The 19,281-nt window shown below is 47.9% G+C and overlaps 1 protein-coding gene across 4 annotated transcripts in view; it reads right to left on the bottom strand.

Moving 5' to 3' along the window:
• Positions 1-6,578: 6,578 nt before the first annotated feature.
• LOC105234629 (zinc finger protein 3) overlaps positions 6,579-19,281 on the bottom strand; it is a 28,398-nt gene continuing 15,695 nt past the window's right edge. The window contains exons 1-6 of one of the 4 annotated variants that reach the window (XM_019793209.2): positions 15,570-15,723; positions 14,246-14,366; positions 12,045-12,160; positions 10,919-11,010; positions 10,522-10,648; positions 6,579-8,867 (exon numbers count right to left, since the gene is read on the bottom strand). In XM_019793209.2, the coding sequence (XP_019648768.1) occupies positions 7,798-8,867; positions 10,522-10,648; positions 10,919-11,010; positions 12,045-12,099 (1,344 nt within the window). In that variant the 5' untranslated portion in view covers positions 12,100-12,160; positions 14,246-14,366; positions 15,570-15,723 and the 3' untranslated portion in view covers positions 6,579-7,797. Of the gene's footprint in view, positions 8,868-10,521; positions 10,649-10,918; positions 11,011-12,044; positions 12,161-14,245; positions 14,367-14,603; positions 14,624-15,569; positions 15,724-19,281 lie in introns of those variants that run through there. The other 3 variants (XM_034669868.1, XM_019793210.2, XM_034669869.1) reach the window with 3 other exon arrangements.

Genomic DNA, 19,281 nt, shown 5'->3' with positions numbered 1-19,281 from the left:
AGAATAGGCAAATCCAGAGACACAGACAGTAGACTGGTAGTTGCCAGGGGCTGAGGGAATTACAGGAGTGACTGCCAAAGGGTATGGGGTCTCTTTTTGGGGGTGACGAAAATGTTCTCAAAGTGATTATGGCGATGCTGCACGACTCTGAAGACTGAAACCCACTGAACTGTGCGCTTCAAATGGGTAAACTGTGTGGTGTATGGACTGTAATACAGTGGTATTTAAAAACACATGCACAGGGGCACCTGGGTGGCTCAGTGGGTTAAGCGGCTGCCTTCAGCTCAGGTCATGATCCCAGCGTCCTGGGATCGAGCCCCGCATCAGGCTCCCTGCTCAGTAGGGTGCCTGCTTCTCCTTCTGCCTGCCATCCCCCCTGCTTGTGCTGTCAAATAAATAATAAATCTTTAAAAAATAATAAAAATAAAAATAAATAAAAACACATGCACAAATAAACCCAAACAAACAAGCAATTAAGGGAGCATAAGGCATACAGAGCCTTTGTCAACGGGAGAGCCTTGGTGGAGCTGTGAGGGATTCATGCTGAGGAGAACCCTGGACCCTGGATGTCCACACAGGCTGCTTTTTTTTTTTTTTAAAACATCGTATTTATTTATCTGAGAGAGTGAGCTCAAGTGGGGGGCAGGGGGGAGGAGAGGGGCAGAGGGAGAGAATCTCAAGCACACTCCACACTGAGTGCAGAGCCCAATGCAGGGCTCGATCTCACGACCCTGAGATCATGAGCTGAGCCGAAGTCAAGAGCTGGTCACTTAAGCAGCTGAGCCACCCAGGTGCCCCACGTGCTGCTTTTTAGTAGAGCCTGCCTGTGGGGGTCAGGTGTGGCTTGACATGCAAAGATTCATACCACCAGTTACCCTTGTGGGTATTAAGGGTAGCCAAATTTTCTATCAGAATTTCAACTGGATTAAGGATCAAGGATTCTGTATGAGAAAACCCCCTCACATCTGATGATCTGACTTTCAGAATGCAGAGCCCTTCCTAGATTGTATTGCCCTCGCTGGTCCTGGAGTGTGACAAGCACATTGCTCTCCAGGAGCCCAGCCCAGCTGCTGTTCCTCCCACTTAGAATGCTTTCCCCCCATATTGACATGCTAGGATTGTAGCAATCAGAGAGGGAAGGAAGGACACTGCAAAAAGAGGGAACGGCATCAGCAAAGGCAGGATGGTGGAGAGTAAGTGACGCGCTCATGAGAGAAGACGCTGCATGGCAGGTCCTGGGGCGCTGGTGAGCTCACAGGCCCTTGATGCCCGCTCATGGGGTAGGTGATGGAAATCCATGACGGGGCACCATGACAGTTCCTGAACAGGTGAGAGGCATGACGAATCACGTGCTGCTGCAGTCAGGTTTTTCTGTGGTGTAATTAGAGCAGTTGAGTATTACTAAGAAATTATATTTTCAATTTCAATTTCAATTCAGGTACAAGACAGGTGATGTAAGTAGCTTGAAAAGCAGTTTTGGGGGGTCATTAGTTACTGTTTATGATCCTGATGGCACATCAGGTTCTCCCCACAGAAGAGATGATCTTAAGCTCCTTTTCACTGTACTTTTCATCCTGGTGTCCACACCGCGATGAAGCCGACAGCAAGGGGAGGGGTGGCAGGGGTCGTGCATGTTTCTGGCTCAACAGTTTTGTCTTCATGATTCCTACCTGCCCACAGTCTTAAGCATCGTACCACACAGAGGAATATGATAGAATCTTGAGGGAAAGAGGTCACATGTTTGGGATGAAAAGAGAAATGGTTCTATTTTACCTGTCCACGATTTCAATTTATTTTATTTTTTTTTAAAAAGATTTTATTTATTTATTTTACAGAGATAGAGACAGCCAGCGAGAGAGGGAACACAAGCAGGGGGAGTGGGAGAGGAAGAAGCAGGCTCACAGCAGAGGAGCCTGACGTGGGGCTCGATCCCACAACGCCGGGATCACGCCCTGAGCCGAAGGCAGACGCCTAACCGCTGTGCCACCCAGGCGCCCCCCACGATTTCAATTTAATGCCATTTCCTCAACGAAGCCTTTTGTGACCGCTATGGGCCTCGCATCTCCCCACGCAGAACACAAGCAAACTTTTTTTTGAGTTCCCCCACTTCACCTGTAGAGACACTGCCATGGTATCATTAAGAGCCCAGGCTCTAGGGCCAGGCTGACTGGGGCCAAATCTCTGCTCCACCACTTATTAACTCTGTGACATCAGGCAAGTTACTTAATCAGGGGGGAGGGGGACGGGCACGATTCCTGGAAAGGCGTCACAGAAAAGGTCCCGCTCACAGGGAGATTTGCAAAGGTGAACAGGAGTTAGGTGGACAAGGAGGGGAGGGCGTTCAGGAAGCAGGAACAGCATATGCAAAGGCACAGAGGCATGAAACAGCATGTGCGCCACATAACCCTAACTGTGGTTTTGTGTGTCTCCAGTGTCAAGTATGTGGGAGAGGCGGCAGTTTGGGGTAAGAGGTGTGCTAGTAGGCAGGGCAGGGAAGGAGAAAGGACTAGGGAATGAGAAGCCCTGCTTCCCCATAAAGAATTTGGTCACTGGCCTAAGGAATGAGAAGGGGCCACTGGAAGGTGGGCGGTGCTGTCACACACTTGGCATTTTAGAGGGAGAGCTCATGCAGAGGTATGAAGAATGAATTGAGGAGCAAGGCTTTGTAAGCAGAGAGACGTCTGTAAGGCTGGGGCCACAGTCCCAAAACGAGTTGAGGACAGCCCAGGCCAACGTGGGAGTCAAGGGTGCGCAAGAGGGGAGGGGCTAGATATTGCCTGACAACTGGAGGCTCGGGGGTGGGGGAGGAAGATGCAGAAAAACAACGCATCCAGAACAATTCCCAGGTTTCTGGGTTGGTTGACTGGGAAGTGGATGATGTCAGCAACCAAAGCAGGAAACACACACACAAAATAGGCTTGTGGAGAAGAAACCACTCCGGTGATGAGACTTATCTTTATGTAAAAAGTAGTCCATGTAATTTTTTTTTTTTAAAGTAAGCTCTACACCCAGGGTGGGGCTTGAACCTGTGACCCTGAGATCAAAAGTCGACTGCTCTACCAACTGAGCCAGCCAGGCACCCCTAGCCCATCTAATTTTTCATTCATTTAAAGATATTCAGTTCTTCATTACGGACGTATTTAAAATAATACACCTGGGGGCGCCTGGGTGGCACAGCGGTTAAGCGTCTGCCTTCGGCTCAGGGCGTGATCCCGGTGTTGTGGGATCGAGCCCCACATCAGGCTCTTCCTCTGTGAGCCTGCTTCTTCCTCTCCCACTCCCCCTGCTTGTGTTCCCTCTCTCGCTGGCTGTCTCTATCTCTGTCAAATAAAGAAATTAAAAAATCTTAAAATAAAAAAATAAAATAAAATAATACACCTGACTGGGGTTTCCTTTTTTTTTTTTTGAAGGAAATAAAAAATTTAAGCTCCATAAACAATTTATTTTTTAAAAAATCCTAGGATTTTCTTCCCCACCACCACTCCATGGTTATACTCCTCTCGGCTGACATGTTCAGGCAAAACCAAGGTTTTCCCTTAGGAAACTTATCACAAAATATGTGTTCTCAGAATTGAGCTGGATGTCAAGAAAGACAGACTCAGAATGCGTGAGGAGTTGGGAACGAAACTGCTTTTGTTACGACAGATAACGTCCTTGGAAGTCTTGCCCGTCCCTCTCATTTCACAGATGAGAGGTGAAACCGGAAGCTACCGGTGGGAGGCCAAGTTCAGCTCCGATGAACTTTCAGGCAGTGAGAACGCTCAACAGGGAACTGCCTGCCTTTCCACAGGGTCCAGCAAGGAGCCTCTCATCCTGAACAGTACAGGAGGACGGACGGACATCCGTGAGGGCCAGCACAGAGCTTCTGCATGGAACAGGAGGCTGCAGACGATTTCTAAGGCCCTCCTGAACTCTGGGTCTTATTGGCTGAGTGTGAGGAGCCCGAGGAGGACGTGGGGACACCAAGTGAACAAACTCGTGGGCATGGACGTAAGGTGTGGATGGACCCCATTATCATCTTGCTACTTGATAGGACAAAGCTTTTTTGTTTGAGCAAACCAAATTCAGGGTCCCGAAACTTCTCCCAGGCCCATCTGTGCATTTGCTCATAGAATCGAGTTTTAGCAAGAACGGTGACAAGTCAGTTTACCGACAGTCCCTCATCCTCCACTGTCACCCCAGGGTGGGATCTGCTCACCGGCCCATCTTCAGCAAGAATCCTGTTAGGTCAGTTTAACCAAAACCCTTCTTAACCCCAATGGTTTGTTTGGTTTTTTTTAAATTTTTTCCTCTTAGAAATTTTCCATCGCCTGACCCTTACCTTGCCCCTCGGCTGTAAATTCCCACTTGACCAGCTGTATTCAGACATGAGCCCAGTTCTACACAGAGGTCTCTTTTCCTCTATTGCAAACATACTGAATGAAATATATTTTTACCACCCTCACTACTGACCAGCACTGGTTTTTCACAAATCTTGTTCCTCTAAGTGTGAAGTGGAGCAGTCGGAGATACGGCTGTGCACATATGCAGAGACCAGCTCGAGGAAAGCCTTGACTATACGACTGACTTCAAATTTTATTCTTGTAAGAAGGGAGAAGCCACTGAAGGAGGGACAAGATGGGTGCAGTGCTTTGGGGAGATTGAGAGAAAATAGAAAGAACAATCCATGAAGAGACTATTCATACAACCCGGGGGAGTAGTAGTAAGGACCTGAACTCTAGGCTTAGCAGCGATGGAAGCAAAGAGGAACGACGAAGTTGTATAATCTAAGGGACAGGGCAAGGCGATCGCCTGGGCGAGGGTCACTCTTGACACATGCCTCCCCACCTCACATGGGAGCCGTCCAGGCCGTGAGGTCCAGCCTCCCACCAAGTAGAGCAACCCAGGGTCTTCCATTCTCTCATCTCATGGTCATGTCTCACCTGGCAAATTCAATGGCGTGGTCTGTCAGACGGGGTTAATACTGACACCCGCCTCACACACAGCTGGCTGTAAGGATTACATGATTTAAGATCTGAAAAACACTTGGAAGAGGGCCAGGCGGAGGACAGGCCATGTGTCAGCTACTATTACCGCCACATGGAAATCCCACCTCCCCCACGACCTCAACTCCAAAACCCTCCCCTCCGACAATAATCTCTCTTCACTCCGCGCCTACTGAACCAGCCCAGGACTTGACGCTGGTCAGATGTAGGATGAGAATTACCGAAGAAAACTCTGAAGGTCTGACCCTGAGTTTACAGAAATTTTGAGAGGCGGCAGTTTATGGGAAAGATGTATCTGGTTTGAAACACCTAACTTGAAACTTTTAGAGGTCCAAGTTCAAATGCCCAGCAGTCTGCCGGAGACCCAAGACTGGAACTTGGGAGAGACTAGTACCACAGGTGCAGATTTAAAACTTACTTGCATAGATACTAGTTGAGACCACAGGAGTAAGTGGTTCCAAGGATAATGGTAAAGAAAGAGACAAACTGGTATCATGACCCAACATTCAGGAATATGCAGGGACTGAGAAAAGAGGAATCATGATGAGAAATAGGAATAATCAGGAAAACCAGATGAATAAGACGCTATGGTAGTTCAAAGATATTTAAAAAATAAATATAACTTTCATGCAATGGTCCAGATCATTCCCAGGTCTCACGGAGATGCTCTGAAGGAGGGAGTCATGAGGTCTTTGTGGGGTGGGGGGAGTTCAGCTGCGGGTAGAGAAGTGGTTGATCCCTCCTGTGTAGTGACTATCCATCACCTACAAGTTTTCCCTGTTCAGGGGTCCTTCCCCAAGCTCCACACCTGACCTCCACATAAGTGGCCATGCTCAGGCCCCCCTCAAACGATCCTGCCTGGAAACTCTTCTCCTCTAAAACATACAATGCTTTACAAGACCTTGCTCATCTCCCTCCAGAAATATTCTCTATTCCATTACTAGTTCTTCCTTGTCAGTGTAAATTTTTAGGCTCTAACCTCAGAAATTATTTGATAGGTCTGATTTGGGGGTTCAGAAACCTGCATTACTAACAAGCAGCCTAGTGATTCTAACATGGATAGTTCATGGCCTACATTTTGAGACACAAAGTCAATCTGTAAGTATGTGGTGAATCTCAAAGAAGAGCCAGAAGAATGAGTTTCATTATAGCTTAAAGAAATCGAAAACATATTAGGTGGTCAATCACAACATATGCTCCGAGATTGTTCAGAGGCCAGTTCCAGACATTTCCCCCATCTTCTCCATGACTGGAACCTCCTCCCACCAAGGGCCCGAACAGGAAACCTCCATATGCCCATTGCGACCCAAAACCCAAGTACACGCTTGTCAGGGGCCCCACACACCCAGGAACACCTTTCTAGTTTGGGTTGCTGGTCTGAAGTATCGTACCACACACGCACGCCGCACATGCACTCCGATGCGTGGGTATGAGTGGGAGCAACCGTGTCCGTGACTGAGAGTTGGTGGCAGTATCTAGAGGACTATGACAGAGTCTTGACAACGAGAGGTCATACACATGTGAAAAAAAAAATAGTTCTCTGTAAAAAAAATCTTAAAGATTAAATTTTAAAGATTCCAGTTATAGTCACAGTTTCCTATTTTAATTGAAAGAAATTTGGCTCCTGCACAGAAACACACGCAATCTCTCCTTCTAAAAAACTACTCTGTTTAATAGTGCACGTCATTTATGCTACAGGAGCAGGGCTGGGAAATGTAACGCAGGACCGTCCCTTCAGCTGGGAAAACTCAGGAGCTCCACCCTAACCCAGCAGGAGCCCGGCGCCCAGGTCAAGCCAGAGACTCCCTTCTCTGGGCTTTGCTCTTTCTCTGCATTCATACTTGGCCGCTGAAGTCAGAGGTGGGGTCACAAGAGGTCTGGCTGCTGGGGCCAGAGATCACAGGTCATAGGTGACAGCAGGGCAAGCTGGCTGAATGGGCTCCTTAAAAGCATTCTATTCTTAGCAACTGGGGGTTTGGATTAAATCACTTTTCAACGCAGGAGTGGGGAGAGAACAGGGAGACAGGATAGGAAGCAGGCCAATGCTCAATGCTTTTGATCCTCTCCCTGTGAGACTTCCTGATTATCAGATGGATTTCCCAATCAGACCTATCACAATAGGGAAGGACAAGTTCTCCAACAAAACTGCCTCGCTGCTCTTGGAAACGGGCTTGCTGCTCCACGAGCCCCCCAAAATACAGTTATCACAGAAAACGTCGTGGGGTCCCCCCCAATAAAATAATAAATCCCTCAGCACCAAATTTCCATAATTAATGAAGTCATGGAACAACAACAACAACAACAAATAGCACATTCCTTATAAAAACTTAAAGCTGGATGAGGAACAGTGGCTTTGAAACACAGCCGCCATGTCCCCTTCTTAGCTAATAGCAGGACTCCCAACATTCCTTCCATTGCCTTCTGCGCGGACTATACCGACTCCAGCTAGAGGAATCCTTGGAATTTTATTCCTACTGTGCTTCCATTCCCCACCTTGGAAAGAAAGGCTCCTCTGGTGTGAGAGAAATGGTCTAGTGCAAACTCCCTTCCAAAATGGAAGGTGACTGGTCCCAGAGCTTCCCTCGTATTCCCAGCACTTAACCTGCCGCCGGCCTCCTGGGTCATTCCTGGGGAAACTGACCGGGTGGCTTGCCACGAGGGTGTGCCAGCATGACTTCCCCAATTTGCCCCGTCCTCTAAAGTGAAGGGTTTAAGTCGGAAGGGACACGGTCTAAGATGTTCGTACTTATACAGTAAGGCAGGAGCGCTTTAGACTCAGAGGAAGCGAGGGAAACAGGCGTGTGGCTCTCCCTCAGGTAGACTCTCTGAGATTTAGTTCAGCAGGGACTCTGAGCGAACTTTTGCTCATTCCCATTACATTCAAAGGCTTCTCTCCAGTGTGAATTCTCTGATGGCGAACAAGAGCTGAGCTATACCTAAAGGCTTTCCCACACTCGCTACATTCATAGGGATTCTCCCCCGTGTGGATTCTTTGATGCTGAATAAGGCCTGAACTGTAGGTAAACTTTCCTCCACATTCCATACATTCATAGGGCTTCTCTCCAGTGTGGATTCTCTGGTGCTGATAGAGGTGGGAGCTCTGGCTGAAGGCCTTCCCACACTCGTTACATTCATAGGGCTTCTCTCCAGTGTGGATTCTCTGGTGATGGATGAGGGTGGAGCTCCTACTGAAGGCCTTCCCACATTCGTTACAAGCATACGGTTTCTCTCCAGTGTGGATTCTCTGGTGATGAGTCAGGGTAGAGCTCCAGCTAAAGGTTTTCCCACATTCGTTACATTCATAGGGCTTCTCCCCGGTGTGGATCCTCCGATGCAGAATGAGGGCAGAGCTGCAGCTGAACGTCTTCCCACAATCGTTACATTCATAAGGTTTCTCTCCAGTGTGGATCCTCTGGTGCTGAATAAGATGGGAGCTCTGGCTGAAGGCCTTCCCACACTCGCTACACTCATAGGGCTTCTCCCCAGTGTGGATTCTCTGATGCTGAATAAGGTCTGAAGTTCGATTAAAGCTCTTGCTACATTCATCACACTTATGGGGTCTGTCTCCCACAGGAAGTCTCTGGTGTGAAATAAGGTTAGAACTCACAGTGAAGCTGTTCCCAAAATCACTGTATTTCTTACTTCTCTCTCGCACAGGGGTTAGCTTTTCCTCATCTGTCACTTGACCAAAATCTTGTATCTTCCCACTCAATCTTTCTCCAGAGGAGTTCCCCAGCTGCCGCTTTAGACCGACTTCTTGTTCATAGGTATCTTCAAATTTAAGACCCTGAGAAATATCCTTTTGGAATCTTCCCAACAGCACCCCATGTGATCCTGTATCTTCGGAAATTTCTTGACCATGCTCAGGTCTGGTCTCACCATCTGGCACAATACAAAATACAAACATCACTTGTTCCTTGTGGAAGAAAGGATCAAAACCAGAGGACAGGATAATTACAAGAAGGTTGTTCACGGGGCTAAAAGCACATGCCTCTCGTCTGCGTGCAGTCCTGCCCGGGCTGGGGGCAGCTGAAGCACGCTGAGGGAGCTGCGTCAAGAAAATAAAGAAGAAGAAAGGCAGGAAGCAAAATCAAAGCGAAAAGAGCTGGAAGTATAGAGAAGGCTGGAGATGAGAGCAGAGGAAGACAGACCGGGCAGGGGTGGGGAACCAAAACCAGGAGAAAGAACATGCTGTTTAATGAAATGACAAAATCCTTACAGAGGTCAGAGACTGGAAATGCAAGTGGGGAGATGGTGGCTTCCAGAAGACAAGGGAGAAAAAACATAAGCAAGCAACCACAGAAGGTGACGGGAACGGTCGCGGAGCAGGAACACGTGATACGGGGAGGCCACAGTGACCGCCACAGCCCCAGGTGAAAAGAACAATCCTACCCATAGGCCACACATGCCAAACCCATGGAAACAGGCAAAAGACGGAGCTCAGTCCGCCTCTGGGCCCGAGTCCTCAAAGGCTGAGCTAAGATGTGAGGATACATAAATCATCTTCTTGTCTGACTTCCTTATTTTCACTGCTTTGGGGTTTTCAAAGGGAGCTTTGGGCAGAGAGGATGAGTGGAAAGGGTCTAGACAGTTAGCATTTTTAGTTTGTCAGTATTTTAAGAAGACAAGGCAATGAGTGTTAGAGACACAAACAGCTGTTTCTCCCTCACCTGAACAGGCACCTCTCAGGAACTTTCTGTTCTCAGGTCCCTTCAAACCCAGGGCCCTCAGCTCTTCCTCTCAATGCAGCCCAAAGATCGCGTCCGAATTCAGAAATGGAAACCGTGCCCATGGGACAAGGTTTATCCTGCTCATACCGAGTGGTCCCAGAGCTCAATTCTGCACCCAGGATTTGCAGGGCCAGCAAGGAGATGTGCAGAGAGTCTCCAGTGGGAGTGAGGGAGCCATCCCTGACTGCCCAGATAATGTTCTCACTGACACTGCATGACAGACAAGGAATTAACAGTCCACAGACTAAAGGTTAAAGACGCCAGTTGCTCCCTGAAACAAGCGGAAATTTCTGTAGGCGCCGCAGCTGCACAAGCCCTGAACAAAACAACAGTTCCCTCAAGGAGGGAGGTGGTACAACAGAGAAGGGAAGGAGGAGTTCCAGAATGCGCACATGGGCACAGAGCAGTTGGAAAAGGCTCTAAATTATACATTAGGAATCACATGGAAAAAAGCAGAAGATCTGGAGCTGAGAGACCAGGGCTCGAGTCTCGCTACTCGCTGGCTGCAGGACCACCCGTGAAGCACCGAAGACCTCTGACTTCTCTTTCCTCACCGAGAACACAAGAAGAATACCAGCGACCTCTATTACTGTGTTACTGGGAGGTTCCCACGAGAGAACGTACAGGAAGGCTCTTTATAAACTGCCAATTACTGCACAAGCAGGAGTTACTATTATTATTGTTGTTAGAATTTTCTGAGACTACGTCAATCCTTAGCTGATCATTTTGTGACTCAAGTGTCACTAGCCAACAAGGAAACAAAGAAACGCCAAGGGAGTTTCACTGAGAAAGCGTTAACTCCTTACCCAGCGAGAACACATTCCCGTAATTCTCCAGCATCACATCCCTATAGAGGTCCCTCTGAGCAGGTTCCAAACGCTTCCACTCCTTCCGGATGAAGTACACAGCCACATCCTCAAACGTCACCAACTCCTGAAACAACACGGTCTTGCATGCAATTTCAGGGTGAGGGATGGGACCGGCAGCACCAAAAGTAATAACTGGGGATGAGGATGAATAAGGAGTATCTAAGAGGTGGGGGGAAAGGAGGTTATGGGGAGGAAGAGAGGGGTCTGCTATTCAGCAGGAAAGGACCACATTCCTGGTGGAGGGAATCATGGCTCGGGGCACTGATGGAAGTCACAGCACAAACGTTTCTGTGAAATGGGAAGCGAGAGAAGGATAAAGGGAACCACAGCTCACCTGGGACTTGGCCTTTAGGAGCGCAGCTGCCAACATCTCATCCCCCAGGCTGTCCTTGTTGGAAAATGCAGGAACTTTCGAGGAAGGAAGAGCTGGAGGACAATAAAAGGGTCCATGAGTGAACCCATCTGCTCTCTGGCCTCCCAACCCACAGAAAACTCACCGGGTCCTGGAACAACCTAGGACCCACTCCCTCTTGAGGTGAGCCGTCCAAAGCCCTGCTGATCCTGCTCTCCACCTGCCCCAGGTCCCTTCCCGTGCAGTCACTGCACTCTCCGGGAACCTGGCTCAGGTCCCTGTTAGTGATCAGCACCTTCTGGTCCTTTCTCCCAAGCTTGGCGAGCAACGCAGACATTCCTGCTCACATCCCTTCCACCCTCTCCACATCTCTGAACTTAAACTCATGCACAAAGGTCTCTTAGACCAGAGGAAACCAGCAGCCTCACCCACCCCCAGCAGAACAACACAATGCCCACTCTTCTCTTCACCCCCGCGTCAAATCTAAACACTAGAAATGATTCCTGTTTCTGTGCTTGATCACATCTCTTCTTCTGTCATTCTTAAGTGAACGTATCTGTCCCTTAGAGACTCTAAATCCCTAGAGACACGAGACTGTGTGCAATCACAGGGACAAAGAGATCTTTAAATGCTCTTTCCTGATAAGCATACCCTTTCAACTGCCACTGGCGTCAAAGTCAGTGGCGCAGTCGATGACAGCAAAATACAAATACTTCAGTGGCTTCTACTCATTTCATCCTTTCGCCTGCGACCTACAAAGTGATTTCCCAAGGGCCTCCCCTAAGTGCACGCTCCTGAAGAACACAAAGTAGCACTATGAGGTCGGCTGCTACCAAGCGCCTGGAATTCTGTGATTGTCGCGGTTTTCTTAATCCTGCACGAGGTCCCAATGGCCCTTCACAGACGCCTCAGCTATAAAGGCTACCAAGCTGTACGTTCATTATTGGCTTCAGTCAGCTTTTCCACTAGGCTGTAAGCCACTGAGTGGGAAGGACTGTGTCTTAGCCACATCTGGATTCCAGTGGTTAGCCTGGTTCCCGGTGAATGAGACATGCAGCACGACTGCTGAATGCCTGAATGAAAGAATAAACGAATTCCTATTTCTTACCACTCTCAAGCAGGGCCTGAGGTTCCTGAGATACGCAATCAGCCTGAGTTTCCATGGGCGGGGCTAGAAGCTCTGGGTCTCTAGTCTACTAGGGCAGACTCAGCAGGGAGCAGGTTCTGAATGAGAATGAGCAAGCACGGCAGAAACAAAGTTCAAGGTTCAATGATTTATTAAAAAAACAACAACAGCAAAACACACACAAAAAACCCAACCCCCTGAGAGGAGCATTTTCAGTTAGTAACCAGGACAGGTCTTCTAGATCCTGTTAAACACGTACCCTGTGATGAGATTCCATGAGCACCACAGAAAGGGCCCCTGTTCCTAGACAATATCCCCCCTTTGGCTCCCACAACAGACTGAGTGATATTTATAACAACAAAAGACATGGAACACTGGTGCCAAATAATGATACTACCAGAATGAAATACTAAGCAACAACTGAAAGTAAAATTCAATAAAACGAAAAAGCGTCTACACACAGATTTGCAAAATGTGTATGTATTTTATCAACTTTTAAGAATGCTTGGAATAGTGCATAAAGCTGTTTACAGATTTTTTATTTACTTATTTACGTCAAAGTAGGCTCCATGCTGGGCTCCAATATGGGGCGTGAACTCACAACCCTTAGATCAAGACCTGAGCTGAGACTGAGAGTCAGAAGCTTAACTGACTGAGTCGCCCAGGTGCTCCTGTTTACAGGTCTTCTTTTAAAAAGCCTCATGAACATCAGAACTAGTAAAAGAAAAAAAATTTACTTTATTAGGTTTCTAGCTGCTATATTTAATTTAGGTGCTATCCTTTAAGGAAAAGAGGTCACAAAACAGCACCCAACAGCAGAGATCAAGAGAAACTTTCCATGAGTTCTCAGTCTCTCATTTAAAAAACCCTGGGGAAATAAGAGCTGACACCCAGAACTAGGGCAAATAGCTCAGACCTAGTAATTAAATTAGATAAATCCTCCCTCCCCTTTCTAAGACAACTGTCTGCTTCCAGGCTCAGCCAAAAGCAGGATGTTACGGAGGGACGGGGGCCCCTTCCGTGGTCCTCGTTCAGTGTCACCGCAGGGCGTGGGTGAATGGCCTCACCAGATCTAGAGGCGTGGCCCGTCACTGAGAAGGTAGCAGCCAGCCTTCTTTCTACTTCCCTTTTCTCCTAATACATTTCCTTGGATCAGAATATAAGTCCCTGACGCAGGGACCAACATTTTTTTTTAAAAACGTAAGATTACGTATTACTCCATTTTTATCCCTACTGATATCCCCATTCCCCAGTTGCTGTGACAATCCAGAGAGGTCTGTTCTCTGTGGGTCTAGTGAAAAAAACAGAACGTGAGTATCTAGACTAAGGTTTGGATTTCAAGTAGAAGTTTCTACTTCACACTTGCACGCTGTGACAGGGATCAACAGACCAAGAACAGACGAAGCAGCCGCCAGAGCTTTCTTACACTTAGGCAAGAGCAAAGAAAAAAACCCCTGGACTTTGTCTACCCCCTCTTTATTTATTTGCTCATGTGACAAACTGTTGAGTGTCACTACATTGCAAGGCACTACTGAAAAGAACGTGAAAGATATTTAAGTTCATCATTATAGACCGTTGCATTCACATAAAGCATAAAAAGGGGAGGGGCCCTGAGAGTCAGAGTTCACAGAACTCTAGTGTTTGGCCAACAAGGGGGTACAGAAGGCCCACCACCAATGCCTTTACACAGAGAAAGGCACTGCATGAGGCGTGAGCCAGGCCCAGTGGCAATCAAGGTGACACACCCTATTGCCACCAGTGCCCTCCTCGCTGGGTCCCTCCAACTCTGTCTCAGAGCCAACCATCCTTTGTTCCTATCAACCAATGTGACGATTCCAGAACTGTTTAGAAGCAGACACCGCCAACAAATCAGCTCTTGGTCCAAACTCTCTTTGGAAAGGAAACTCAGAGGTTCTGACTCCAGAGGAGAAAAAGCAAGCCTCCCTCCTCACAGCTGGGTTAACCGAAGCTAGAACTCAAAGGCATATTGTTGAGAACAAGTCCCCAGTGTCTGCATCAGTACACAATGTTTCTCATAGAAAGAAAAATCTCCATTGTGCCCCCACAGCTTCAGGTCCAGGCAGGGCCCTTCCCTGCTCCCCTGACAACGCCTCTCCCTGAAGCTGCTCCCGGGGACTGACAAGGATGACCTGGCAGTGAGAACGGGTCAGGGAAAGCTTTACCTGCCAGAATCTTTCCTTCCTTCTTTGGAGTGAGGTCCTAGAAGACCAGAGTAGCAATTATCAGGAATTTGGAAGCCTCTGTGCAAGTTCCTGGGAATTCTAACTTAAGGTGCTGCCAGCGCTGTATGATTAAGGAGGGAAAAAAAAGGAATTAAAAATATTCACGTCAACTTCATTTCTACTCAGATAGAGATAAGGGGAAAAAAAGAAAACATACACTAATCAACACAATTAAGACACAACTGGTATCTGTGTTGCACCCCTGGAGAGCTGAAAGGCAACTGAAGGTTCTCCGGGTCAACCTCCCACCCATGTGGAAGAAATGCCTTCTCAAGTTCCCAGCAGTCTGACAGCTCACTTGCAAGAAACTCTCAACTTCAGCATGGAGACGGTCTGTTGCTGCAGATCTTCACCATCAGAGGTCTTCGGTTGCTAAGGCAAAAATTTTTCTATCTATCCCCTTGGACCTTCACCTTACAGAGGCCTCGCGCCCTGCCCTATGGAGCTTCAAGAATAGAATCTTCCCCTTCCACACAATTGTTCCTCAAACACTTGTAAACCAAATGACGCCCACTGTTCACAAACTTCTCTTCTTGAGGATAAATACCTCTAGCTCCTCTCATTATTTCATATATTTCGGGTTCATCAGCCCGCTTATCCTCTCCTGGAGTTTACGAATGCCATTTAGCCCGTAAACATCCATCTGCGTTCAATCCCACTTCAAAAGCGGATCAAATCAGGGATCTAACACAATTGAAAGCGGGAGCCGACACAGCTGTACCATTCCCCGTAAGAGACTCGATTTACTGAGCGCCAGCAGGCTTATTCCCGGGATCTAAGTTTGCGCACACCCCCCACCCCCGACCTAGTTCTAACTGCGAACACTTCGTTGAACTCCCCCTCCTCAGATCTCAGGCCCGGCAAAGTACAAAGAGACCTCTCCGGCCACTGGCGCGAATAACTGTGTTAACACCAAATAAAAGCGTCTGGGAGAATTACGAAGTTAGGGGAGCTGTCATCAGCTGTTCTAAAGAGAGGGACCCGTTTACAGCCATATTGGAACTTTTAAGTGCTCGAGCTGGGCCAAGTCACAAGCCCAGAACCGGAGCCCCTTCCTCCCCTCCTGGCAGGGCCCCATTTGGAAGAGGAAGGTCCCGGGGAAGCGGAGTCGGGGACCGGCTTCGGGGGAGGGAGCGGCGCCTCCCAGCACCCTGCTCCGGGCGGGCCTGGGGACCCCGCGGGCCGCAGCGGCGCGGACACCACCCCTTTCCCCGGCGGCCATAGCCTCCGTCTCACCGCGAGCCCCGGGGACGGCCGGACTCACCCTAGGGGCAGGGACGGGAGACTTGGGGGGCCGGACACGGACCAGGCCCCGTTGGACCCTGTCACAGACCCACACACCCGGACAGAACAAAGAACGGAAGTCCTCTCCATTTCGCTTCCGGGTCGGTCCTTTTCACTACCCCGTCCATCCCCGTAGCCCCCACGCCCACTTGTTCTCTCTAGGAACATTGGAGGTTTTCACCTCTCGGTGATTCGCTGACTCGGGGCCTAGGCCGCGCGGCTCCCGCGTCAACGCCAACGCCGGCCCTGGCGCTCCCGCCCGCCGCCGCGCCCCCTGATGGCCGGGCCGGGCGAAGCGCCGCGTCCTTTGGCCTCAGAGCGCATGCTCGGGCGCCGCAGACCGGGTGGCTGGGCGCGGGGCTTCCTCGCGGGTCGTCGAGGGCATAGGAGAGCGCACCTTGCCAGAGCGACTCGGGTCCCGAGCTGACCCGCAGCAAAAAGGGAGACTTTTGAAGGGTTCATCAATTGAAAAAATTCGCCTTTATTTGAAATTTCCAAATAAGCCAAGTTTTTGTTTGTTTCATGTAAAAATGCCCCCTTTAAGTTAAAATCCGAAGAGAACATTCCAGCCCACCAGAGAGCTCACGTGAGGACAAAACCTGTACAAGCATGAGAGAGGAAAGTCGGGGAAGTTACCGATGCACCCGAAGAAAACGGGCAGCGCCCCCCCCCCCCCCCCCCCCCGGGGTGAANCTCGGAGCTGAATGTGTGAAGTGCTTGAGGGGAGGAGGGGGAGGCTTCCGTGGTTCGCTCACAGGAGGAACCCTGTAAGTGCCGGAATCAGATCCTTCCAGGTCTCATACAGAATGAAATCTCGTGATATCCTGAGTAACGGGGGCCCTCCTAGCTCCCCTTCCAGCCCTGCCTCCCATTTGATCCCAGTTTCCACTGTATCCCATATTTACGGCGCCCACAGTCAGCTGTGAGAATGCAACAGACCTCACTGTCCGGTGACGGCAGGCTAAGCACAGTAATTTAAATGACCAATTCCAGTAAAATATGGTAAGTGCTAGGAAAGGAGACTTCCCAGAAGTGTTGCAGGCCCTGGAGGGAATAGGCAGGACAAAGACCTGGAGGCAGGACAGAACAATGCACAAGTCACTAATATACCTTGAGGGTGGCCTGAGATGGTGGGTGCCTGACCCATCTCCAGTCCTTCCAGACCACAGTGAGAATTTGAGCAAATACGTGGCATAGTCAAGCCACTCAGGAAACTCAATACCCACCCCCCCACCAAAACAAAACACACACACACAAAATAATAAGAATGAAAAAAAAGCCTTACCAAAAGTCAATAGAAGCGAGGGCACTGGGGGCCTCACTGCGGTCTTATGTCAGACTATAGCAGTCATCAGACAAAGCTATGAGCAACCTGTCAGGTAGGGATGGGGGATGGAGAACACAAATATTCTCAGAGTGTCTGTGTAGACAGCTAGTTTTCAGAGAATCAGTTGCCCAGAGCCTTATATTTTCTATCTGTACACCTTTAAAATTGCTCCCTTGGCCAGGGTGCCCTCCTTCACGGCCGTCTTCCCTCCTGATGGAAGATAGGTTTCTCAAACCCAAATCTTATGGCAGTGTATTGCCCCAGGATGTCAAAACTTTTGGGGTACCAAACAAAAGGACTCATTTGAAATATTGCTACCAATAAGGATTAGGTGAACAAATCCTTTGTGATTCCAGTGGTTTCCTAATACTTCCCTCCAGTAAAGGCAGAGGAGGACAAAACCATTTCTGTTGATAGATCACAGTGTGATTTGCTATATAAAATCAACATTGCTATCACTATACTCATTTACGTGAGCAGGATTTTTCAACATTTACGTCTATAAAAGCAAAAGTAGAGGGGTGCCTGGCTGGTTCAGTCGCTAGAGCATGCAACTCTTGATCTCAGGGTTCTGAACGTAAGCCCTACATTGGGCATAAAGCTTACTTTAAAATCTTTTTTTTTTTAAAGGAAGAAAAATTTAAAAAGCAAAAGCAGTGATAGATTTAATACCTTAGTAATAAGTAATACCCATCTATTGAGAAAAGCCTCTCAAATCAGCACCCAGAAAACACTTGAAAATATTATTTTCTAACCTTTTAAAAAATATTCCAAAATTGTGGGCATCTCGTCGGCTCGGTCAGTTCAGCATCAGCTCTTGGTGTTAGCTCAGTCATGATGCCAATGGTGAGACTGAGCCCCACGTTGGGCTCCATGCTCTGTGGGGAGTTGCTTGGGATTCTCCCTCTCCTCGCTGTCTGCCCCTCCCCCCACTCTCTCTCTCTCTCTCAAATAAATAAAAATAAATCTTAAAAAAAAGAAAATATTTATACTTTTTAAAAAATTCCAATATTAGTGGCTGGAATTATTTTGTGTATCTGTCTACTTCTCATTGTCAATATTCCCTCTCCTCCAGCCCCCACTAGTCTCTGAAAGCAGGGACACTGTCTTATATAGCAATGGAATCCTCCAGAATCTAGAACACTGCCTGATAATAACAACTGTGCGATGACTGATAAATACGCAAGTAAACATTTATGGAATTCTTTGTTTACCCCCAGTATGTCCTCAATTATATACAAACTATGCCCCCAGATACTGCATGAGACATTTTATTAAAAATTATTCATTGTTGGGGCGCCTGGGTAGTGCAGTCGTTAAGCGTCTGCCTTCGGCTCAGGGCGTGATCCCGGCATTGTGGGATCAAGCCCCACATCAGGCTTCTCTGCTAGGAGCCTGCTTCTTCCTCTTCCACTCCCCCTGCTTGTGTTCCCTCTCTCGCTGGCTCTCTGTCAAATAAATAAATAAAATCTTTTAAAAAATTATTCATTATTCACCTGAGATTAAAATTTAACAGGTCATCCTGCATTTAATCTGGCAACCCTATCTCCACTGAAACTGTCCTTGTTGAAATTAAGGGGAATGATATTTTAGCTCACTTCCCTCATTTCAAGCCATACATGTGTTCAAATTTTTCTTTCTGCTGATAGAATTCTGCAGCTCCCACCTGCGGTGATAAGTTTTATGTTAGGTACACTTCTCCTGTTAATTCTTTGATTTGACAGGATCCTAAGAAATGTAACTTTAGTGACTTTGGGGCCTTATGGGATCTTCTATTCTTTCATATTAGTGAAACCATAAAGTTCTAAGGAGACTTAAATTTGTATTTGGGTATTTTACACACCTTTGTCTAACTCAAAATCAAAACTTAGCATCTTTTTACTATTTCCTTTGAATCAGAAAATCCTTCCTCGTCAATGTATTTAAATTATTAATTTCTGTCCTCATCAATATTGTAAAGTAGTCCATAATACCAATGTGTTTGAATAACAAGACTCAACAGAATTACTTCTCATTCTTAAAGAGCTTCCAATGGCCATTCTCTTAGAATACTCTATACCAACTTCTCTTTGTTAATCATTGTAGACTCTGCCTTTTCGACTAAATATATGACAATCAACCTCAGCCAATATTCTCTTTTATGTTCAAATTTTCACAACTCTGGCTGTGAGCTCATTTATTTATCTATTAGATTTTATTTATTTATTCGACAGAGATAGAGACAGCCAGCGAGAGAGGGAACACAACCAGTGGGAGTGGGAGAGGAAGAAGCAGGCTCATAGTGGAGGAGCCTGATGTGGGGCTCGATCCCATAACGCTGGTATCACTCCCTGAGCCAAAGGCAGCCGCTTAACCGCTGTGCCAC

The sequence above is a fragment of the Ailuropoda melanoleuca genome, chromosome 10, assembly GCF_002007445.2.
Source record: "Ailuropoda melanoleuca isolate Jingjing chromosome 10, ASM200744v2, whole genome shotgun sequence".
Taxonomy (NCBI): Eukaryota; Metazoa; Chordata; class Mammalia; order Carnivora; family Ursidae; genus Ailuropoda; species Ailuropoda melanoleuca.
The sequence above is the reverse complement of the archived record's forward strand: the minus strand, read 5'-3'. Positions and strand labels throughout refer to the sequence as shown.